General features: G+C 37.1%; 1 protein-coding gene across 1 annotated transcript in view; it reads right to left on the bottom strand.

Annotated features, from left to right (window-relative positions):
* Positions 1 to 19,023, bottom strand: part of CASC5 (cancer susceptibility candidate 5) — a 52,696-nt gene that overhangs the window by 20,577 nt on the left and 13,096 nt on the right. The window contains exons 5-14 of the mRNA XM_008570234.1: positions 16,485 to 16,537; positions 16,172 to 16,205; positions 12,341 to 12,378; positions 10,075 to 10,127; positions 8,201 to 9,286; positions 7,802 to 8,051; positions 3,941 to 7,662; positions 2,283 to 2,421; positions 1,671 to 1,738; positions 960 to 1,058 (exon numbers count right to left, since the gene is read on the bottom strand). Of these exons, the coding sequence (XP_008568456.1) occupies positions 960 to 1,058; positions 1,671 to 1,738; positions 2,283 to 2,421; positions 3,941 to 7,662; positions 7,802 to 8,051; positions 8,201 to 9,286; positions 10,075 to 10,127; positions 12,341 to 12,378; positions 16,172 to 16,205; positions 16,485 to 16,537 (5,542 nt within the window). The remainder of the gene's footprint in view (positions 1 to 959; positions 1,059 to 1,670; positions 1,739 to 2,282; positions 2,422 to 3,940; positions 7,663 to 7,801; positions 8,052 to 8,200; positions 9,287 to 10,074; positions 10,128 to 12,340; positions 12,379 to 16,171; positions 16,206 to 16,484; positions 16,538 to 19,023) is intronic.

The raw sequence follows: 19,023 nt of genomic DNA, 5'->3' as shown, positions 1-19,023 counted from the left end.
ATACAGATAAACTGATGATGCCTAGGACACTTCAAAATAACAGCAGTGGGGAGATAGAGACTTAAGTAGAGATAAAACAAGAGTTGATAATTTTTAAAGTTGGGTGATGAATACAAAGGGGCTCATTAAGCTATTCTCTATTTTTTGTTTTTCGGGGGGTGGTTAGCCAGTATGGGGATCTGAAAAACTACTCTCTATTTTTGTATATGTTTAAAATTTTCTATAATACTAAGTTTTAAAAAAAAAGTTTCCTGGGCCAGCCCGTGGCTCACTCGGTAGAGTGCGGTGCTGATAACACCAAGGCCGCGGGTTCGGATCCCATATAGGGATGGCAGGTTTGCTCACTGGCTGAGCATGGTGCTGACAACACCAAGCCAAGGGTTGAGATCCCCTTACCGGTCATCTTTTAAAAAAAAAAAAAAAAAAAAAAAGTTTCCTCATGAACATTCATAGCCATAAAGTGAAGCACAGGACCATGTTTCCAGAGATTTGCCAGGACTAAAGGTGCCAGTGAATATTAGGCTTATGCATTGTGAGCACATATTGGATGCAGCTGCTCATGCTATATGCAATGGATGGATTAATTTGCTGCCCCTTGAGCTTAGGACCATGTGCACAAGACACCCTTCTCTCCTGACTTATCTATTTTGATTAAGTGTCCAACTTATACATAATCAGCACCTTTTTTGATGGTTTTGTTCCCAGATGTACTTCCCTATCATTGTCCCTCCTGACCTCTCCAAGGCCTGGAAGGAAAGGGGAACATTCATAGATTCATACCCTCATATCCTTAAGGATCTCCCTCTTCCATCTTGCCAGCACTCTTTCTGCGCCTACCTTTCCCCTCTGTTCTCTGCTTGCTCTTGGTCCCTGGTACCCTTTCTGCTTTGACTTAGTTTAGTAAAAAAGTACAATATATTTTAACCAAGGCAACTATTTTGCCAAGAAATTGCACTTACTTTGGCTGGGAGATTGCTCTGTCGGGGTTTGTGTACCAAGATGTGGACCTCAAGGAGTATAAAGAACTCCCTTATTGTTATTTTCCCATCTTTGAGTTTCTGAGAAAAGAAAAAAAAGTTTGCATGACCATTCAAGGTGAACTTACTTTGACTATAACCATTTGCTTCTAAATAGCTTAAAGTACTTTGCATATATTTATGGATATTTGCATACTATACATGAGCATATTTTATCTAAGATTATTTCTTTTTTTTTTTTCCTTTTTGTCTTTTTTTCGTGTCCGGCAACGGATCGCAACCCTCAGTGTCGCGCCCGTACCGGACTGGGACCGGCAACGGGATTGTAACCCTCAGTGTAGCACTTGCACCTCGCTCAGCCAGTGAGCAGGAACCGGTCTGTATGTGGGATCTGAACCCTCGGAGGGAGCGCCGCCGCGCTCCCAAGCGGCGCACTGTAGCAGTGCGCCACCGGGCCGGCCCTCTAAGATTATTTCTTAAGGTTATTCAATAACAATAGAGTTTAAAAAAATCCAAACATATGTCTTTTAAAGTGATTTCTACTCCATATAATTAATTGCTATGTTGGGTCCTTAACACAGAAAACTAGTCTTCTGTATACAGTATTTGAAATATTTTGTAATTTTTTAAAAAAATTAAAATACAAAAGTAGGAAATTAATTGTATTAGAAAGAAGAATTACTTTTAACATACCTCCCTTAAGCTCTCTTCACAAATAGTGTCTGTAAGAAACTGTGATTCCACTGGACTGCTGCGGTGTGCTAGAAGTACAGCAGATTCATGTGATGAACATGTAAAAACTAAATTGTAAATTTAATTTTAGTTATCTTTCAGATTTATGTGTGGTTCATTATCCTGAAGCCATCCACTGGTATCTTTCTAGGAAAGACAGTCATTTAGCAGGACAAGGCATATTACAGTTTTTTTGTTTTTGGCAGCTGGCCGGTCCAGGGATCTGAATCCTTGCCTTTGGTGTTATAACACCACACTCTAACCAACTGAGCTAACCAGCTAGCCCCTGCATATAACAGTTTTAAGGCTCTGATGTTTTTCCACTAATTATAAGCCTCTGAAGGAAACTGCTCTCTTCCTTTGTACTATATCACTTCTCAATTCATTAAAATAACTAAGAATTAAAAATAAGCTAAATATTATTTGACAGTATTGTAAAATATTTTGTAAATTATAAACTCTTTATAAACTCAAAAGGCTTATACAACATTCAAATATTTTCAGAACTGAAATACATTTATCATTAGTTAAGTAAGCAATAAGGATATTATTTAGCCTTCATGAAGATCTTACTGCTGAAGTCTGGAGAGGTCCTATCAGCCTTGATTGAATCCAGAGAGCTGCTGCAACTAGATGGGGTCCGGCTCAGGCTTCTTATCAATATACCATTTGAGTTTTTATCTATATCTCTTTCAGTGTGGTGATCAAAAACCTGAAATTACCAATTAAGGAACATTATCACAATAAAGTTATGATACTGTATACTTATAATGACTAAATATTTGTTGAACATTAACAGAAATATTACTTCTAACATAAAATTTTTCTATAGTTCATATGAAATACCTTAGTAAAGGATCAGAATAAGTAACAGGCAACTTAGGCCTTTAATTAGAGTTTAAAGTAATTTTATTAAAACATTTATATAAATAACTTTGTACAATTATAAAGTATAAGAAAATTGTTTCTTAGATGTATCTAAGTTATAGATAGATCCTATAAGCTACCAAATGTTGTCCTATCCAATTATCCAAGTGCTAGCCACTAACGTTAGGGCTACTACACTGCAGAAAACCAGACTATTGACTATACATGGTGGCCCTGGCTAGAGTGCAGAGAAGAAATTTATTTCCAGGCTATAGTACTTTCTTTCCCCACTGACCAAGACTCCTTTGGCTGAAATCAAATAAGTAATGTGGTCCTCCTTTATTTATTATAATCATTTGACTTCACAGCTCTAAATGCCATCTTTATTTATCTACTTACATGTTTTTTGAAAACAATATATTCTTTGTCTAAATGCTAGAATGTAAGTTCAATGAGAGCAGATTTTTGTCTGTGCATTCCCCCTGATGCATTGCCAGAACCTAAAACAGTACCTAAAACAGCAGATATTCAATAAATATTTATTGAACAAAACAGAATACTAATTTTCATAGAATCTATTCATTAGACTTAAACTTTATATTAGTATTACTACTTTCTCAAAACTTCATGACTAACCATTCTCTCATGATGTCATCTTATAGAGCTGAAATCATCTTCTATGCTTATTTATGTATTTAACAAGTTTAAGCTTTCTGTGAACCTCTGATACCTTCTAATCTTTATTTCCCCAGGTGTAAAACTTGATTTGAATGACAGGTTTTGTTCTCCCCAGGTTATCCAAATCAGTGTTTTTTGACTTAAAATGTCTACTTTCAATAAATACAAAATATCACTTCATTTAGAGATATTGGGCTTGACCCAGGCATTCTCCCACCCACTAAAGAAATGGACTGTCAGCTTCTACATATCCTTATTAACCAAGAAAATTCAGTCAAGCTTTTCTTGTGCAGAACAGAAAGACTTTGTACTCCCCAAATTTTTATAACACAGAAGATGACTTTTCAAACTATATATACCCTTCCTAGAAATTCTCATATACAAAGCAACATTGACAAATCACCAGAGGTGACAGAATGTTTAGAATTACACAATTCCAAAATTGGTTAATTTTTGTACTACTTTCCATTTCATTTTTTGTGACATATTTGACACTTTAAGTTGTTCTAAAATCTAGTTGTTAGTCAATTAATTCCTGAAAGTTCTACATAGGAATATTTCTCAAGCCCTATTACTGGAAATAATCAATTTCTGATTACCCAAGACTAAAATTAAAATTAAAGAACACCCACAATTAAAAAACCCCCCAAACTCAAGAACATTCCTTGGTTTAAGACAGAGCTCACCTCATGATCTTGTGCAGTACCACTAAGCTTAATCTCCTTTTTTCTGATTTTTTTCTCATTCTGAATATCATCATCTTCTTCTTGTATCCAGGTTCTTTTCTGGCTATTGCAAGTTTCTTCCATTTTATTTTCAGATGCTGAAATTGCTTTTTGGTATGTCTCAGTTAAAGCCTTTCCCTCGGTTTCTACGCTAATAGAGTCTGAAGAATTAATCTCATCAGGAAATATAGGGAGATTCTCCTCATTTATATATTGAGATGGACTTAAGTTCAGTTTAGCTACAACAGATCCAATGCCTGAATCCTTGCTGGAGACTGGCTGAGTTTCTAAGTGATTTAAATTACTTCCAGCTGTGTCTGCTGGAATCTGCTCCAGGTCATCAATACCAGTGACACTACAATTTCTCTTGTTCGGCAATCTGGGCAAAAAGATTCCCAAAGAGTATCGCCTCACTTTATCTTTAACAACTGCATTTAACGGTACAGAGGTGGTTTCAACTCCATTATGAGAATTTTTATTTTTTTCACCTTTATTATCTTTAGCATTGCTAGAGACAAGGTTAATATTAGGTATTTCTGTTGCTTGCACTATACTTATATCATTGTGTGCCTTATTTCCTAATTCAAGTAATTGTTCTGGAGGAGCTGGTATATGACCAGTTCGAAAATCTAAAAACTCTTCAGTTTTTCCATTCAAATTATTCGGATTTGGTTTGACACTACTAAAACATGGAGCATTGGATGCAATTATAGGATCTGAGGCTTCTCTAGCATTGGCATGGGTTTGAATAACTTGCTTAGTTGAGTTTGAGTTACTGTGGCCATCTATACCTGTTTTACATTTCACTGTTTGAATATCTTCCTTCAGTTCTTTTTTACAGGCTATAGCAAACTGTTTCTCATTATTGAGCATTTTGGACTTGTTTTCACATGTGGGTACAGAGGAATTTCCTACAATATCTAAACTCTTATTTCCAGTTTTAGACAGTATTGCTTCATCTTTATTGACAATCCTCTGTCCTTTTTGAGCTAATGGAGATTGCTGGGTAGAGAGATGAGGCTCAAAAGCAATACAAACATTATCAACAAAGGCCTCCATTTGATCCTTTGGAAGCTTAAAAGATACTTGCTTTGAATTAAGGTCAGTCATCTCCCCCAGATCTTCACTGTATACTACAGTTTCACTAGCTAATAAATTTTGGGGCTCCTTAAACAGATCCTGATCTTTGAGCAATGTTTTAACACAATCTAACTGTCCTGTAGTATTGGCTTGATTAACTTCTTCCTTCTGTAACAAAGGACAAGGAGCAGAGAGAGGCAGTCCCTCAGATTCCAAGTAATATTTACTAGCTAAATCGTCTGCATAAGCAATATCACTTTGCACTGCACGATTATTGGCTTTCTCCTTATCTTTATCACGTAAGGACAAGACATTATCCTTCAAATCATCTAAACAGGAAATCATATTTGGTAAGCTGGAATAATCATCACTGGATCCACAAATAGCAGTTGCATGACTGCTTATAAAATCCACATTTCTTCCATCAGTAGTGCATAAGTGACTACTGTCAATTTTGGCGTTTTCCAGTGTATAGGCCTGGTCTACAACTTTCCCCATGACCTCTTCATCTGTAGCAGCACTATGGAATTTGATGATTTCCATTTCATCTTGATCCCCAGACAATGTATTAGTAGAAACAAAGGGTATCATATGATGCTTTTGCTCAGTATGAAGAACAATTTTGTTCTCTACAGCCAGTGCTTGTTTTTTAGAGATTTCTTGAACACAGCTATCATCCTTAGTAAAAGATACACCCAAGTTTCTTTCTTTTGCTGTTCCAAATGTAGGGTATTCTTTAAATATTTTCTCTGTGGCTTGACGATCAATGAAAACAGTATGGGACTTGGTGACTTCCAGATCATTGTGACTATCTACAAACATTACAGTTTTGTCCATAGGCCTAGCAGTTATTTCATCTGGTGAGATGGTTCTACAGTCTAAGGCAGTTGTGTGACTTCTAGTGATCTCCATGTCATCCTGCCCACATGAATATAACACAGTTTTAGAAGTTCCTGCAAAAGGTAGCAAATGGAAATCCTCTCTATCTTCCAGGGAGCTTTTGTTATTTATTTCTACCATACAACTCTGTGTGATTTCCATATCATTTTTATCATTCTCTGAAAATACAATGGTCTTGTCATTTTTGAGGCTAAGGCTTTTTCTTTTCTGACTTTTGCCTGATAGAGGTTTATTCAGAAACCCAGACTTCTGTACATCTTTGACATCTATCCAAGTGGTTGATTTAGACATTTCCATGTCATCATCAGGTATAGATGCTACACCTTTCTCTATAGGACCAATATTAGGCCATTCCTTCAGTAGTGTTAGCTGGCTGCCTTTTGCTGCAGGATGGTCACATTCATCATTTTCTGGAAAGAAAACATTTTCCTCAGTAGATGTTGCTTTTGGATTTCGTAGGCTTTTCCTTTTGGATAGTTCAAAATTAGGTGTGTCTGGAAGCACAGTTCTTTCCTTTTCTTGGTAATCAACGAAAACAGTGTGGGACTTTGTCATTTCTAGTTCTTCAGGATTATCTACAAATATTACAGTTTTGTCCATAGGCCTAGTAGTTATTTCATATGGTGAGACAGTTTTACATTTTAAGGCAGTTGTATGACATCTAGTGATCTCCATATCATCCTGCCCACATGTATACAAAACAGTTTTAGAAGTTCCTGCAGAAGGCACCAAATAAGAATCATGTTTGTCTAATAAAGGTCTATGGTTTATTTCCACTGTATAACTCTTGGTGATATCCATATCATTTTTATCATCCTCTGAAAATACAGTAGTCTTATCAACTTTTAGTTCATCAACACTTTTCCTTCCACAAATTTTGACATTTTGCTTTTCCTTCAGAAATCCAGATTTCTGTACATTTTCATCCTCTAATACATCCATGATAAATACTCCAGTTTTTTCTATAGGACTTTTATCACAGTTTTCAATTTTTACTGCTATCTGTCTTTTTACTGTTGTTAGCTGGCTGGAAGTGTGTTCTGAATTAGTTCTACCAAGTTCTTGTACTTCAGAAGGACCAAATCCAATGACAACAGTGTGGCTCTTGGTTAGATCCATATTTTGCTCCTCCTCTGAACAAATAATCATCTTGTCATAAGAACAGTCAGGTATGGGATCACCTAAACTTTTCCTCAGTGGCTCAGGCAGTTTAGAATTCTGGCCTAGTACAGATTTCACTGTATGACTGTTAATAGCAGCACTGTGATTTTTCATGGCAGATTGTCCTTCTGATGAAAATAATGGCTTTGTGATAGAAAACAAAGATTGTTCATATGAAAATGTATTTCTGTTATTTCCCAGTGCTTCTTGTTTATCAAGAACTCTACCAGAATAGACTATATTATGGCTTATGTCCTGATTACTGTTAGCTGACTGAGGATAATCTTTATCAAGACAGAGTGAAATTGTCAAAACTTGATCTTTTTCTTTGCCCCGGGTGTCAGTTAGGATGCTTTTAGAAATTATGTCTTGTCGTGGGGATGGTTCAATATGACTTTTGGTCATTTTTTCCCATTCACCTGAAGGGCTTTTGCTGTGAGACTGACATTTACTGGTATTCTCAGGTGCTGGGTTATAAGATGCAAGAGGAGCTTGACTTCCTAAGTTACTTGTGTGACTTTCAGTCAAATCTATATCTTCACCTGCTAAGAGTTCAGTCTTTTTGTTAGTCAATGAAATAGATAAAGGATTTGCCAGGCTTTGCTGTAATCTTTCCTTATGTACATAAGGAACTGAGCTACAGGTTACTTGTGTGACTTTCAGTCAAATCTATATCTTCACCTGCTAAGAGTTCAGTCTTTTTGTCAGTCAATGAAATAGATAAAGGATTTGCCAGGCTTTGCTGTAATCTTTCCTTATGTACATAAGGAACTGAGCTACAATTTACATTCACTTTCCCATCTTCTGACACAGTTATGAGATTTTGGAGCATAATTTCTTTTTCAGATATTGGTACAGCTGCTATCTCTACATTTGTCTGATCTTGTTTAAAATTCTGGTTATCTATTGCAATCGTGTGACTCTTGGTAATGTCCATGCTATCCTCTCCTGAATAAATAGTTTCCTCTATGACATGAGAGACATTTCTTTTTCAGATATTGGTACAGCTGCTATCTCTACATTTGTCTGATCTTGTTTAAAATTTTGGTTATCTATTGCAATCGTGTGACTCTTGGTAATGTCCATGCTATCCTCTCCTGAATAAATAGTTTCCTCTATGACATGAGAGATGGCATCGGGATTGGGATACATTTTAGAATAATTACTGTCATCCTTTAGCAAATTTTTCTCCTCTTTCATATTTGAAAGACACTTGGTCAATTCCATTGCATCATTACAACTAGAATAGAAAACTGTCTTATAACCTTGAACAGCTGGACTAGAACACTTAGATACTGGCGTCATGGCCAGTGTTCTAGGATCTTGATTAGAAGTCTGCACAACTGTGTGAGTTTCTGCTTCCATAATATGACTCCTGGTAATATGTATTTTATCTTCGGGGTTTAAGGAAGGGTCTTGAAAAGCAGTATTTGGTTTATTCTTAAAGATTGTTTTCTTCCCTGGAGGTTTAGTTCCATAGCCTGTTGTAACATCCATCGTAACATTCTGAGTTTGATTTTCTATTTCAGATAAATTATCTGCTGAGGGTAAAACCTGTATAGTGTGGTTAATTGTCAAGTCCATAAAGTTGCTGCCATATATTGTATTATTACCACCTTTAAATTCCCATAAGTTGGCCTCACTGGATGTTGGAACCAAAGTCTGAATATTGGCTGTATGACACTGGGTGAAATTCATCCCTTCTTCTTGTTCTCTAAATAGTCTAGTCATATTACTGTTATTCTCATCTACATTAAGAGATACATGCATCTGATGTGTAGAAGAGGCACTATTTGATTCTTTGGAATGTACAGGTATCTCAGAATTTTCTTTATCAGGCCCTGTAGAAGGAGAAGCATTATATTTTCCTGTTTTCAATCTTTTTATGAAATCATTGAAATTTATTTTCTTTTCTGAAGAAGTGTTTTGATCCACAGAAAAATTAAATTCTTTTTTCATTCTTGAATCCCCAGTGTGGAGCTTTAAGTTAGCCAGAAATGATGTGGTATCTATCTTGGTGGACTTTTCACTTTTGGTACCATCTAAAAGGCCTTTGGTAATCATCACGGTATGACTTGCTGTTAGGTCCATCTGGTTTTCATCAGAAAAGATGACTGTCTGGTCATTCACATGTTTCCTTTCATGGTTGTATTCTATAATGGAAAACTATAGTGAAAGCAAAATATAAGAGATCAGACCAAATGCAAACTTTTAAAAAGGTATTTTATAACATGTACTAAACAAACAATCCTCAGTGATGGTTTCATGACACTTTGGTTTGTTTGAGTCAATGGTGTGGTAAATTGCATGATTTGTTACTGAACTTTTTTCTCAAGTATGTGAATAATTTACTTTTCAGAATTTTGGGACAAATTAAAAAGTCAAGGTTAACTACACACCCATTAGAATGACTGAAAAATGAAAAAGACTGACAACACCAAATGTGACCATATGAAAATTTGAATTACTACATTGGATAGAAGGTCATTCTTATCCTAACAACAACAACAAAAATGGAAAGGTGTTTAAGTGCGTGATGGCTAATTTATATTACACTTTGTTCTGGTGGTTTTATTTGCAAGGACATGGTTTAACTCCTTGCCACTCAAAGTCTGGTCTGTGGACCTGTGCACTAGTATTACTCAGGAGACTGTTAGAAATATCGACTTTCATGGTCTACCCCATTTCTACTGGATAAGAATCTATATTTTAACAAAATCTTGAGATAATTCATATGCTCTTTAAAGTTTGAGAAGCCCTAGTATATTTCCCTATCATAAACTGGCAAATTTAACAATTCTTAGTCAACCAGAAAGGTAGAAAGTTTTTCCAGTCAATGCTGAATCATTTAGTTAAGTCATCCCTCAATTATGCCGTTACCATTAAATTGTTTAGTGTTTTTTATGTTTTAACTGCGAAGACAGATTAAAATGTAAAGGCACTTGCATGAATACCTCTTTCTGTTGCATCTGGGTCTGAATGGGAGCACAAAGCAATGTGTTCATCCCTATTGTGAAAAAAAGAAAAAAATATAGTAAAAAAAAATATCACCAAGAGCCTGATTTTCCTTTTCTTAGGTTCTTCATCAGTTACAAGTATTTACAAGTTACCAAGCCCTTCATAAGGACTTGGGTATTAAATTACATTAAGACTTTTTTTTTGGGGGGGGGGTATGGGAGGGTGTGGCTGGGTGGTTAGGGATCCAAACCCTTGACCTTGGTATTATCAATACCACTGCTCTAATCAATTGAGCAAACTGGCCAGCCCTCAATAAGACTTTTTATTGTCCAATTTTAGTGACAGAGAGATCAGAGATTACTGAATCCTCTACATGACTGAAATAATTTTAGAATGTGGTGGTGTTTTAAAGGTGGAAACTAGACTACTTATTATTATTTTTACTTTTCTATTTTTATTTCCTGGATAGTAGAGGTTACATGAAGAGTACCAAGTAATGAGACTGAAACGTGAAGGTGAGATTCTGAAGGGTCTTTTATTCTATGTTAAGGAATCTAGATATTTCCATGAGAAATATGCATTTTATTTTATTTTTTCTGGTGGCTGACATGGGGATCCAAACCCTTGACCTGGGTGTTACAACACCGCACTCTAATCAACTGAGCTAACCAGCCATCACTTCATTTTATAAAAATAATTTCATTATAAAATTAAATGCATTTTAGAAAAATAATTAAAATAATGAGAAGAAAGTAGATTCTAGAGAAGATGAACGAATGAGGAAGATATTGCAATAGTTCAGATATAACAGGATAAGAGTTTAAGTTAGGGCAGAGACAATGAAAATGGAAATAGACCCAAGACATTTTGGAACTGAAATATAAAGATTTAGGTAACAAAATGGACTTTGGAAATAAGGAATGAATTGAAGATGCTATACTAAAACAGGAAAAACATTTAAAAATACTTAAATTTAAAAGCAAATCTTTAGAACATTAAAAAAAATTTTGGCAAACTCGAGTGCATATGATAAAGTAATCATAGGCTTTTTATTAAAAGGCTTATTTATATATCAGGCTTCCATTCATTTGTTCAACAAGTATTGTTCAGAACCTATTATGAGTAAAAAAAAAAAACGGTTTACTAAGGCACAAAGAAGAACAAGGTAAAATTTCTGAACTCAAAAAGTTCATAATTTCATAAGAAAGCCAGAAGTGAATACCTAAAATACAATGTAATAAATTCTAAATAGACTGAGAAAAGGGGTGTTGTGTGACCACAGAACACAGTGGCTAACTCTTTGGTTTTGTCAGAGAAGGCTCTATTTAAGCCAGTGCTACTTGAAGTATGGTGCCAGTCTGAATTGCTTATGACCAATTTATGATGACATGGAGCTTGCAGGAAATGTAAATCCTGTAATAATTCCCTCATCAAGAAAGACTTGCTAAGGAAAAATGTCAGCTGAACTAAACAGCTTAGTACCATAGTTAATTTACATTATGGTACAAGTTCCTTTTCTTGCATGGACTGAATAGTTTGTGAACTGGCTACTTTGAATAGCACTGAAGTTAAGCTAAGTGAAGTGAAAAATGAGACTGACAGGCATATTGGAGTAGGAAGAGCAGTTTAGGTAAACAAAATAGCATTTATAAATGCATACCGGCAGAAAAACAGTTGATATGGGGAAGGGCTAATAATTCATTATGGCATAGAGCATAGGATATCTATAAAGAGCAGATGTTAAGGTTGAAGAAGACAGGCCAAATTGTAGGACTTTCTAAGTCAGTGCTAAAGAGTGTGGGCTTTACCCTATAAGCAAAAATGTGTCAGTGAACCAATTTAAGCTGAGAGGCAATATAATCAGATTTAGAAATATGGGGAATGGATCGGGAAAGATAAGAAACTAAGTACAATAACCCAAGAATGAATAATGAAGACTAGAATTAAAGCTGTGGCAGAAGGAATAAAGAATAGGTAACAGATTTGCAAGATATTTCGGAGAAAGAATAGACAGAAATTAGGGCCAAATGAATATGGGGAATAAAGGAAGAGTCAAGTGAGCAGTAGTCCAAGATAGAGAAAACAGGAGGAACAGCAGGTTTGAAAGAAATAGTGAGTTTGTGAAATTTTAAATTGAAGACTTTTTGTAATGAACAAAGCTCTCTGTACATTTTTTTTCATGATTCTTGTACATATAACTTACCAAGGAATCTGGATGAAGAGAAGGATATATGATAAGAAAAGTATTCTGGTCATACTCACCAGAAATCTCATGGTAATTATCTTCAGAATTCTTATTCCTAAAAATTAAAAAGTATTTTTATAATCTATACCCCCCCAAAATACCAAAATTTCACAACAGTTGAAAGAATAGGGAAGGTGAAACATTTTCTTTTCTTTTTTTTTTTTTTTTTCCTTTTTGTCTTTTTTCGTGTCCAGCAACGGATCGCAACCCTCAGTGTCGCTCCCGGACCGGGACCGGCAGCGGGATCGCAAACCTCGGTGCTGCACCCGCACCTCGCTCAGCCAGTGAGTGGGAACCGATCGGTATGTGGGATCCGAACCCACGGCGGGAGCGCCACCATGCTCCCAAGCGGCGCACTGTAGCAGTGCGCCACCGGGCCGGCCCGAAGGTGAAACATTTTCATGGGGTGAAAATTACAAAGACATCTTTTTAAAAAAGACTCATCTACTGTACTGGCCAGCTGCCAAAAACAACAAAAGACTCATCTAATGCTGGCTGAAAAAAATTACAAAGCAATTAAAGGACGTTTTTCAGATTGTTCTTAATGGTCTGTTAATTTCACGAATGCTATAAAAAATATGCTTAATACAAATACAGATATCCGCCAGTCAAGATGGAGGAATAGATGGTTCCCAGCGTCATTCTCTCCCATAAATCAACCAATTTACAACTATAAAAATGTAACATCAGCCAAGCTGGGGTCGCTGGAGCTCAGAGGTATAGGAAGAGAGACCTACGGAGTTCATGAAGGCGGGATAAACCATGATGAGAGAAAGAAAAAACTGCTCTGAGTGTTTCGGGCCGTAGCCACTTTAAGGCTGGAGCTGATGAGCACATGGAGCAGGAGGCAGCAGAAGCTGCAGCTGTGCCCTTCAGATGGAGTTACTTGGAGACGGCAGGGGAGAAGAGGGCCTTGGCAGCCCCCAGGACAGCAAGACCACTAATAGAGTTCCTGTGGACCCATGTAAGAGCGAGGAGCCAGAACAACTGAAAAAAGGGAGCCATTCAGAGGCTGGCAAGTCATCACAAGGGACTGGCGCAGGGCCTGTCCCATGGGAAGTGTTTGGAGCACGGGCAATGGGGGAGACAGGCCCACTGGGAGAACACTGGGATACAGCAAAGACAGCCAACCCGCCCACCAGTCAGCGCAGGACCACTCAGAGGAGACTGGTCAGGAATGCAGAATTGCATGGGGTGCAGTTTGATGAAAAAACTCAGGCCCAGATCAGAGTTTCTACACAACCCAGGTGTACCGAATATCTGGAGAGCCGGAAGTACCTATAAGGTCAACCATTAAACCCTGAGCTGCACAAAAAGCCTTCCCTAGGAAAACAGCAGCAAAGCAGCAATTTAGGTCAACCACACAGCTCAGGTACTGACTCTCACAGGAAGTTCCCCTGTTTTAGAATAAGCAAAGGACAAAAAATTAGTTCCAGCCCAGGCATACCACCAACGCATTAGACCCTGCCTGGGAACCCGAGGCTTGGAGCCAGGGACCAGACCCCCTTCCCACAACCAGGCACACTGTGCCAGTACATCAGGGCCCACCCAGTGACCTAAGGCATGGAGCCGGTGACTGGACCCCCCTCCCACAACCAGGCACACCATGCCCGCACCTTGGGGCCTGCCCAGAGAACCGAGGCATGGAGAATGGGACTGGAACCCCCTCTCACAACCAGACACACCGTGCCAGTTACCTCAGGGCCCACTTGGTGACCCGAGGCATGGAGCCAGGAAGTGGACCCCTCCTACAACCAGGCACACTGTGCCAGTGCCTCGGGACCTGCCCAGGGACCCAAGGCATGGAGCTGGGAGACCAGACACTCCCCACAACCAGGCACACTGCCAGTGCCAAGGAGCATGTCAAAAACATCATCTCCATGTGGGCGGCCCACCATAGCCACCACAATAACCATGGCTGCTGTGAAAGTGACTAGATGCCACAACCACTATGCAAATGGTTCTCCAGCCACTGGAGTGCATTGACACAAGGAGAGTCACCAGCAGAGACCAAAGAAAAGAAGAGGATGTCTCTTGCCACAAAGCTCATTCCAGAGTGACAGAAGAAGCATCTGCTCTACGATAATATTGGGGGACCAGAACACACCTCTTAGCACTGGACAGATCATCTAGGCAACAAATCAACAGAGTAACCGTTACTCTTTCAGAAGGAGAGAAGAAATCTAGGGTAATTAGAGGGAGAGGGAGGAAAGAAGGGGGGATGGGAAGAGATTGGACAAGGTGCATAAAGAATAAGTACGATTTGTAACAATATATATGCTAGTAATATTGATTTGATCAACATACATCAATGTTGAACCCCCAAAATATGTATAATCAATTGTGATTCAATAAAAATTAAAATAATAATAATAAAAAAATTAAAAAACCCAAAAGATAAAGATAAACATGCACTTGGACATGTACAGAAAATTTCTGCAAGAACACCCAAAATTATCAACAGTGGTTATTTGTGAGAAATTGGTCACCAGGCGAAGAGGGAGTAATTTTTCCTTTTCAATTTATGCTTTTTACTTTTTTTTTTTTTTTTTAAAACATGACCAGTAAGGGGATCTTAACCCTTGACTTGGTGTTGTCAGCACCATGCTCACCCAGTGAGCTAACTGGCCATCCCTATATGGGATCCAAACCTGTGGCCTTGGTGTTATTAGCACCACACTCTCCTGAGTGAGCCATGGGCTGGCCCCTCTTTTTTACCTTTTTGAAACCATATATACTATTACTTCCACTTCTTTATTTCAACAATTTTAATTTAAAAATTTAATAGGTAATACCTTCACATGGTTCAAAACTAATAAACCACAAAATCAACATGTATCCTCTAACAAGGTTCTCTTCTCTGCAGGCAATCTCACTAGTTTCTTCCATATATATATATATATTTATTTATTTATATTTATATTATTATTATTATTATTTTTTGGCAGCTGGCTAGTAAGGGAATCTGAACCCTTAACCCTTGTGTTATCAACCCCATACTCTAATCAAGTGAGCTAATCAGCCAGCCCTCTTCCAGAGATATTTTATGCATATAAGTCAATACATATATCCATGTGCATTATATATATGAACACACGTATGAGTAAATATATATATACACATACACACATGCTTTTTTTCTTCTCCCTTTTACACATGTGGTAATATACTATGTACTTTGATTTGCATCTTACTTTTTATCCTAAGTAATAGTGTTTAGAGATTTTTCTATTTTGTATATAAAGATAATTTTTCCCCTGGCTGCACAGTAGTCAAATATATGGAAAATGTATAACTTATCCATTCTTTTGGTAATGAAACTTTAGGACATGAATTGCAGAGTCAAAGGACATGTGCACTTAAAATTTTGAATAATATTGCCAAATTGCCTTCTATAATTTATACTCCCACTAGCAATGAGTGACTTTTTAATTATATCCTTAACTGAATAGATAAAAAATATATCTCAATATAGCCTAAATTTGTATTTCTCTTATGATAAATAAAGGTAAGCATCTTTTCATTTGTTCAAGAGCTACTGGTATTTACTTTTCTATATATTAACACTAAGACTAATTTAATGAAAAAAATCTGAAGATTTGTTTGCTATTTATTGTTTTGTACTAGCTGATGAACCTAAGGATTTATATACAAAAGTAAAGTGTTTCACTTCTAGAAGCTGTACAATGTCCATATTTATTAGATATAGCAGTATACTAAATTCTGATAAGTATTCCACAAAAGGGACACAAAAATAAAAAACAAAAAGAATATTAATTTTGTAAAAACTTTGTTTAATAGAAATAAACAGCTTTTTAAAATATAATTTGAACATTTCTCTTACTTACTGTGTAAACAGAACATTTTCTCCTGCTTCTGTTTCTAAAAATAAAATAAAGATTAAATTTGTTCAAGGTACACTGGTAAAGCATTAGAAAAATTATGTAAGGACATTAACAATTAAAAATAAATAAATTACTAACTGTCCACCCTACTTTCCACCCCTATGACTCGAGATACACTTTTTAAGCAAGATAACACTCAAGATATACTTTTTAAGCAAGGAAATAGACAATAAATTATACCAATTATCTAATTAGATAGTCATAGTAAAAGTTTAAAGAAAACAGATTTAGCAGATATTGCAGTAACATAATTTACCTGCAATTTCTGACTTTCTCACTACTTTCATATGAGACTCTGTCTGGAATACCCTAGAAGAAAAAACAAAGATTTCTGAAAATCCTCATTTTTAATTAAAATCTTTTGGTATTAATCTATAGTCTGCTCTGAGACAGGTAAGGATAATACTTTGATTTCAGCTTCTTTGCTATACCACATTACTGTTAGTATTTCAAATGCCAAAATGCACTTAGCACACTAAAATTTGTTATGGCTTTTTTTTTTTTCCCGACCGGTAAGGGGAGCGCAACACTCGGCACTGTGGTGCTCACACCACGCTCAGCCAGTGAGTGCACCAGCCATCCCTATATATAGGATCCGAACCTGCAGCCTCCGTGCTACCAGCGCCGCACTCTCCCGAGTGAGCCACAGGGCTGGCCCTAAATCTGTTATAGTTTTTTTTTTGTTTGTTTGTTTGTTTTTTTGTCTTTTGTCTTTTTTCCGTGTCCGGCAACGGATCGCAACCCTCAGTGTTGCCCCCGTACCGGACCGGGGACCGGCAACGGGATTGCAAACCTCGGCGTTGCTCCCGCGCCTCGCTCAGCCAGTGAGCGGGAACCGGTCTGTATGTGGGATCCGAACCCTCGGGCGGGAGCGCCGACGCGCTTCCCAAGCGGCGCACTATCGCCACCGGGCCGGCCCGTAGTTTTTTAATGAACTCTTACCTAATCATTACTTTATCCCTCCCAATAACCTAAAATAATCATGTTATTCAACAGTTATTAAGCACTTACTATATACCTGGTACTATACGAGAGTCTGGGATACAAACACATGATCCTTGACTTCAAGGAGCTTCTAATGTATATAGAAAGCTGGAACAGTGATTATAAATATTTCACTGACTTATTAACAGTTCAGATAAGGTAGTGTGAACTCCAAAGGAAGGGATCCGTTTTCACTGGGATGATTAAGAATTAGATTCATGGAACATTTGGTATCTGTCTTGAAGAATCTGACCAGTTCATTCAATTCTGCTAATATTAAGTATCATTCATTCATTATATAGAAGATATTCTTAATTAGAAATAGAATTTTGGCATAGCTGTAGCTTTTCCCACTGTCCAGTAACCAAGGGCAAACTACGTGGGCTTTAAAAAAAAAAAAAAACCTAGCAGAGTGCCTTGCACACCGGATACATGTAGATGTTTTCTGCTCTTTTGTAATTGAAAAAAATTTTTTTTTTTTTTTGGGGGGGGGGGGGTGGGAAACCCACACCCCAATTTTGGGGTTTAAAAAAAAAAAAAAATTTATTTCAATTACAAAAGAGCAGAAAACATCTACATGTATACTGTGTGTCAGGCACTATGCTATGTTTTCTTTTTTCTTTTTTTTTTTTTTTGCAGCTGGCAGGTATGGGAATCCAAACCCCTAACTTTGGTGTTACAATACAGTGCTCTAACCTACTCAGCTAACTGGCCAGTCACTGTGCTATCTTCTTTACATGCACTTTTAATGTTTTTAACAATTACCATTTTATTTTGCAGATATAGATACTAAAGGTCATAAAGGTTAAGTAACCCCATGTAACTGATAAGTGGCAGACCTAAAATACCCCAAAATGTGAAAAACAAAATAGAAAACACTGTAATGTAATGATTAAGAAAACTTGGTGGCTGGCCAATTAACTCAGCTGGTTAGAGCACAGTGTCGTAACACCAAGGTCAAGAGTTTGGATTACCATACCCACCAGTTGCCAAGAAAAAAAAAAAAAAACTTCACGTGAAATAGTCCAAAGTCTGAGCTCTACCCCTTAATAGGTATGGGAACTTGAGCAAGTTACATAATCTAAGCCTCAGATTCTTCTCATCCATAAAATGAGATGTGATTGTTAGGATTCAATGAGATAATGCATACAGTAGTTAGCACAGTGCCTGTTATATTGTAAATATTGAATATTAGCAATTAATAATAATCAAATTTTGACTTATTTGAAGAAACTATGGGAGACAAGTATCTTCCTACGTTAAAATAATCATTTCAATATGGTTGTTGAGATGGCATAGTTTCTTAGAGAGATAATTCAAAAGAAAGGCACCTATTGTCAGGTTTTTAAAATGTGAAAGAGAAAAGAAGCTCTTAGAAATTGCTTTTAGCAAGGAGAGAGAATATTTTTTAAAATGCAAAAAATATGAATGACTTCTGATATGCCTCTTCTAACTTTATGGAAAATAAGGACTTGAATTTAAAAATAACAACAATATGGGCCGGCCCAGGCTCACTCGGGAGAGTGAGGTGCTGATAACACCAAGTCAAGGGATGGCTGGTTCGCTCACTGGCTGAGCATGGTGCTGACAACACCAAGTCAAGGGTTAAGATCCCCTTACCGGTCATCTTTTTTAAAAAAATAAAATAAATAAATAAAAATTAAAAATAAAAATTAAAAAATAAAATAACAACAATAATGGGCTGAGCCGGTGGCGCACTCAAGCGCCGTGGGTTCGGATCCTATATAGGGATGACCGGTGTGCTCACAGCGCTCACTGGCTGAGTGTGGTGCGGCCAGTCTCAAAAAGGA

Source organism: Galeopterus variegatus, unplaced genomic scaffold (assembly GCF_000696425.1).
Source record: "Galeopterus variegatus unplaced genomic scaffold, G_variegatus-3.0.2 Scaffold583, whole genome shotgun sequence".
In the NCBI taxonomy this organism is placed as follows: Eukaryota; Metazoa; Chordata; class Mammalia; order Dermoptera; family Cynocephalidae; genus Galeopterus; species Galeopterus variegatus.
This window is presented reverse-complemented; position numbering and strand designations above follow the sequence as displayed.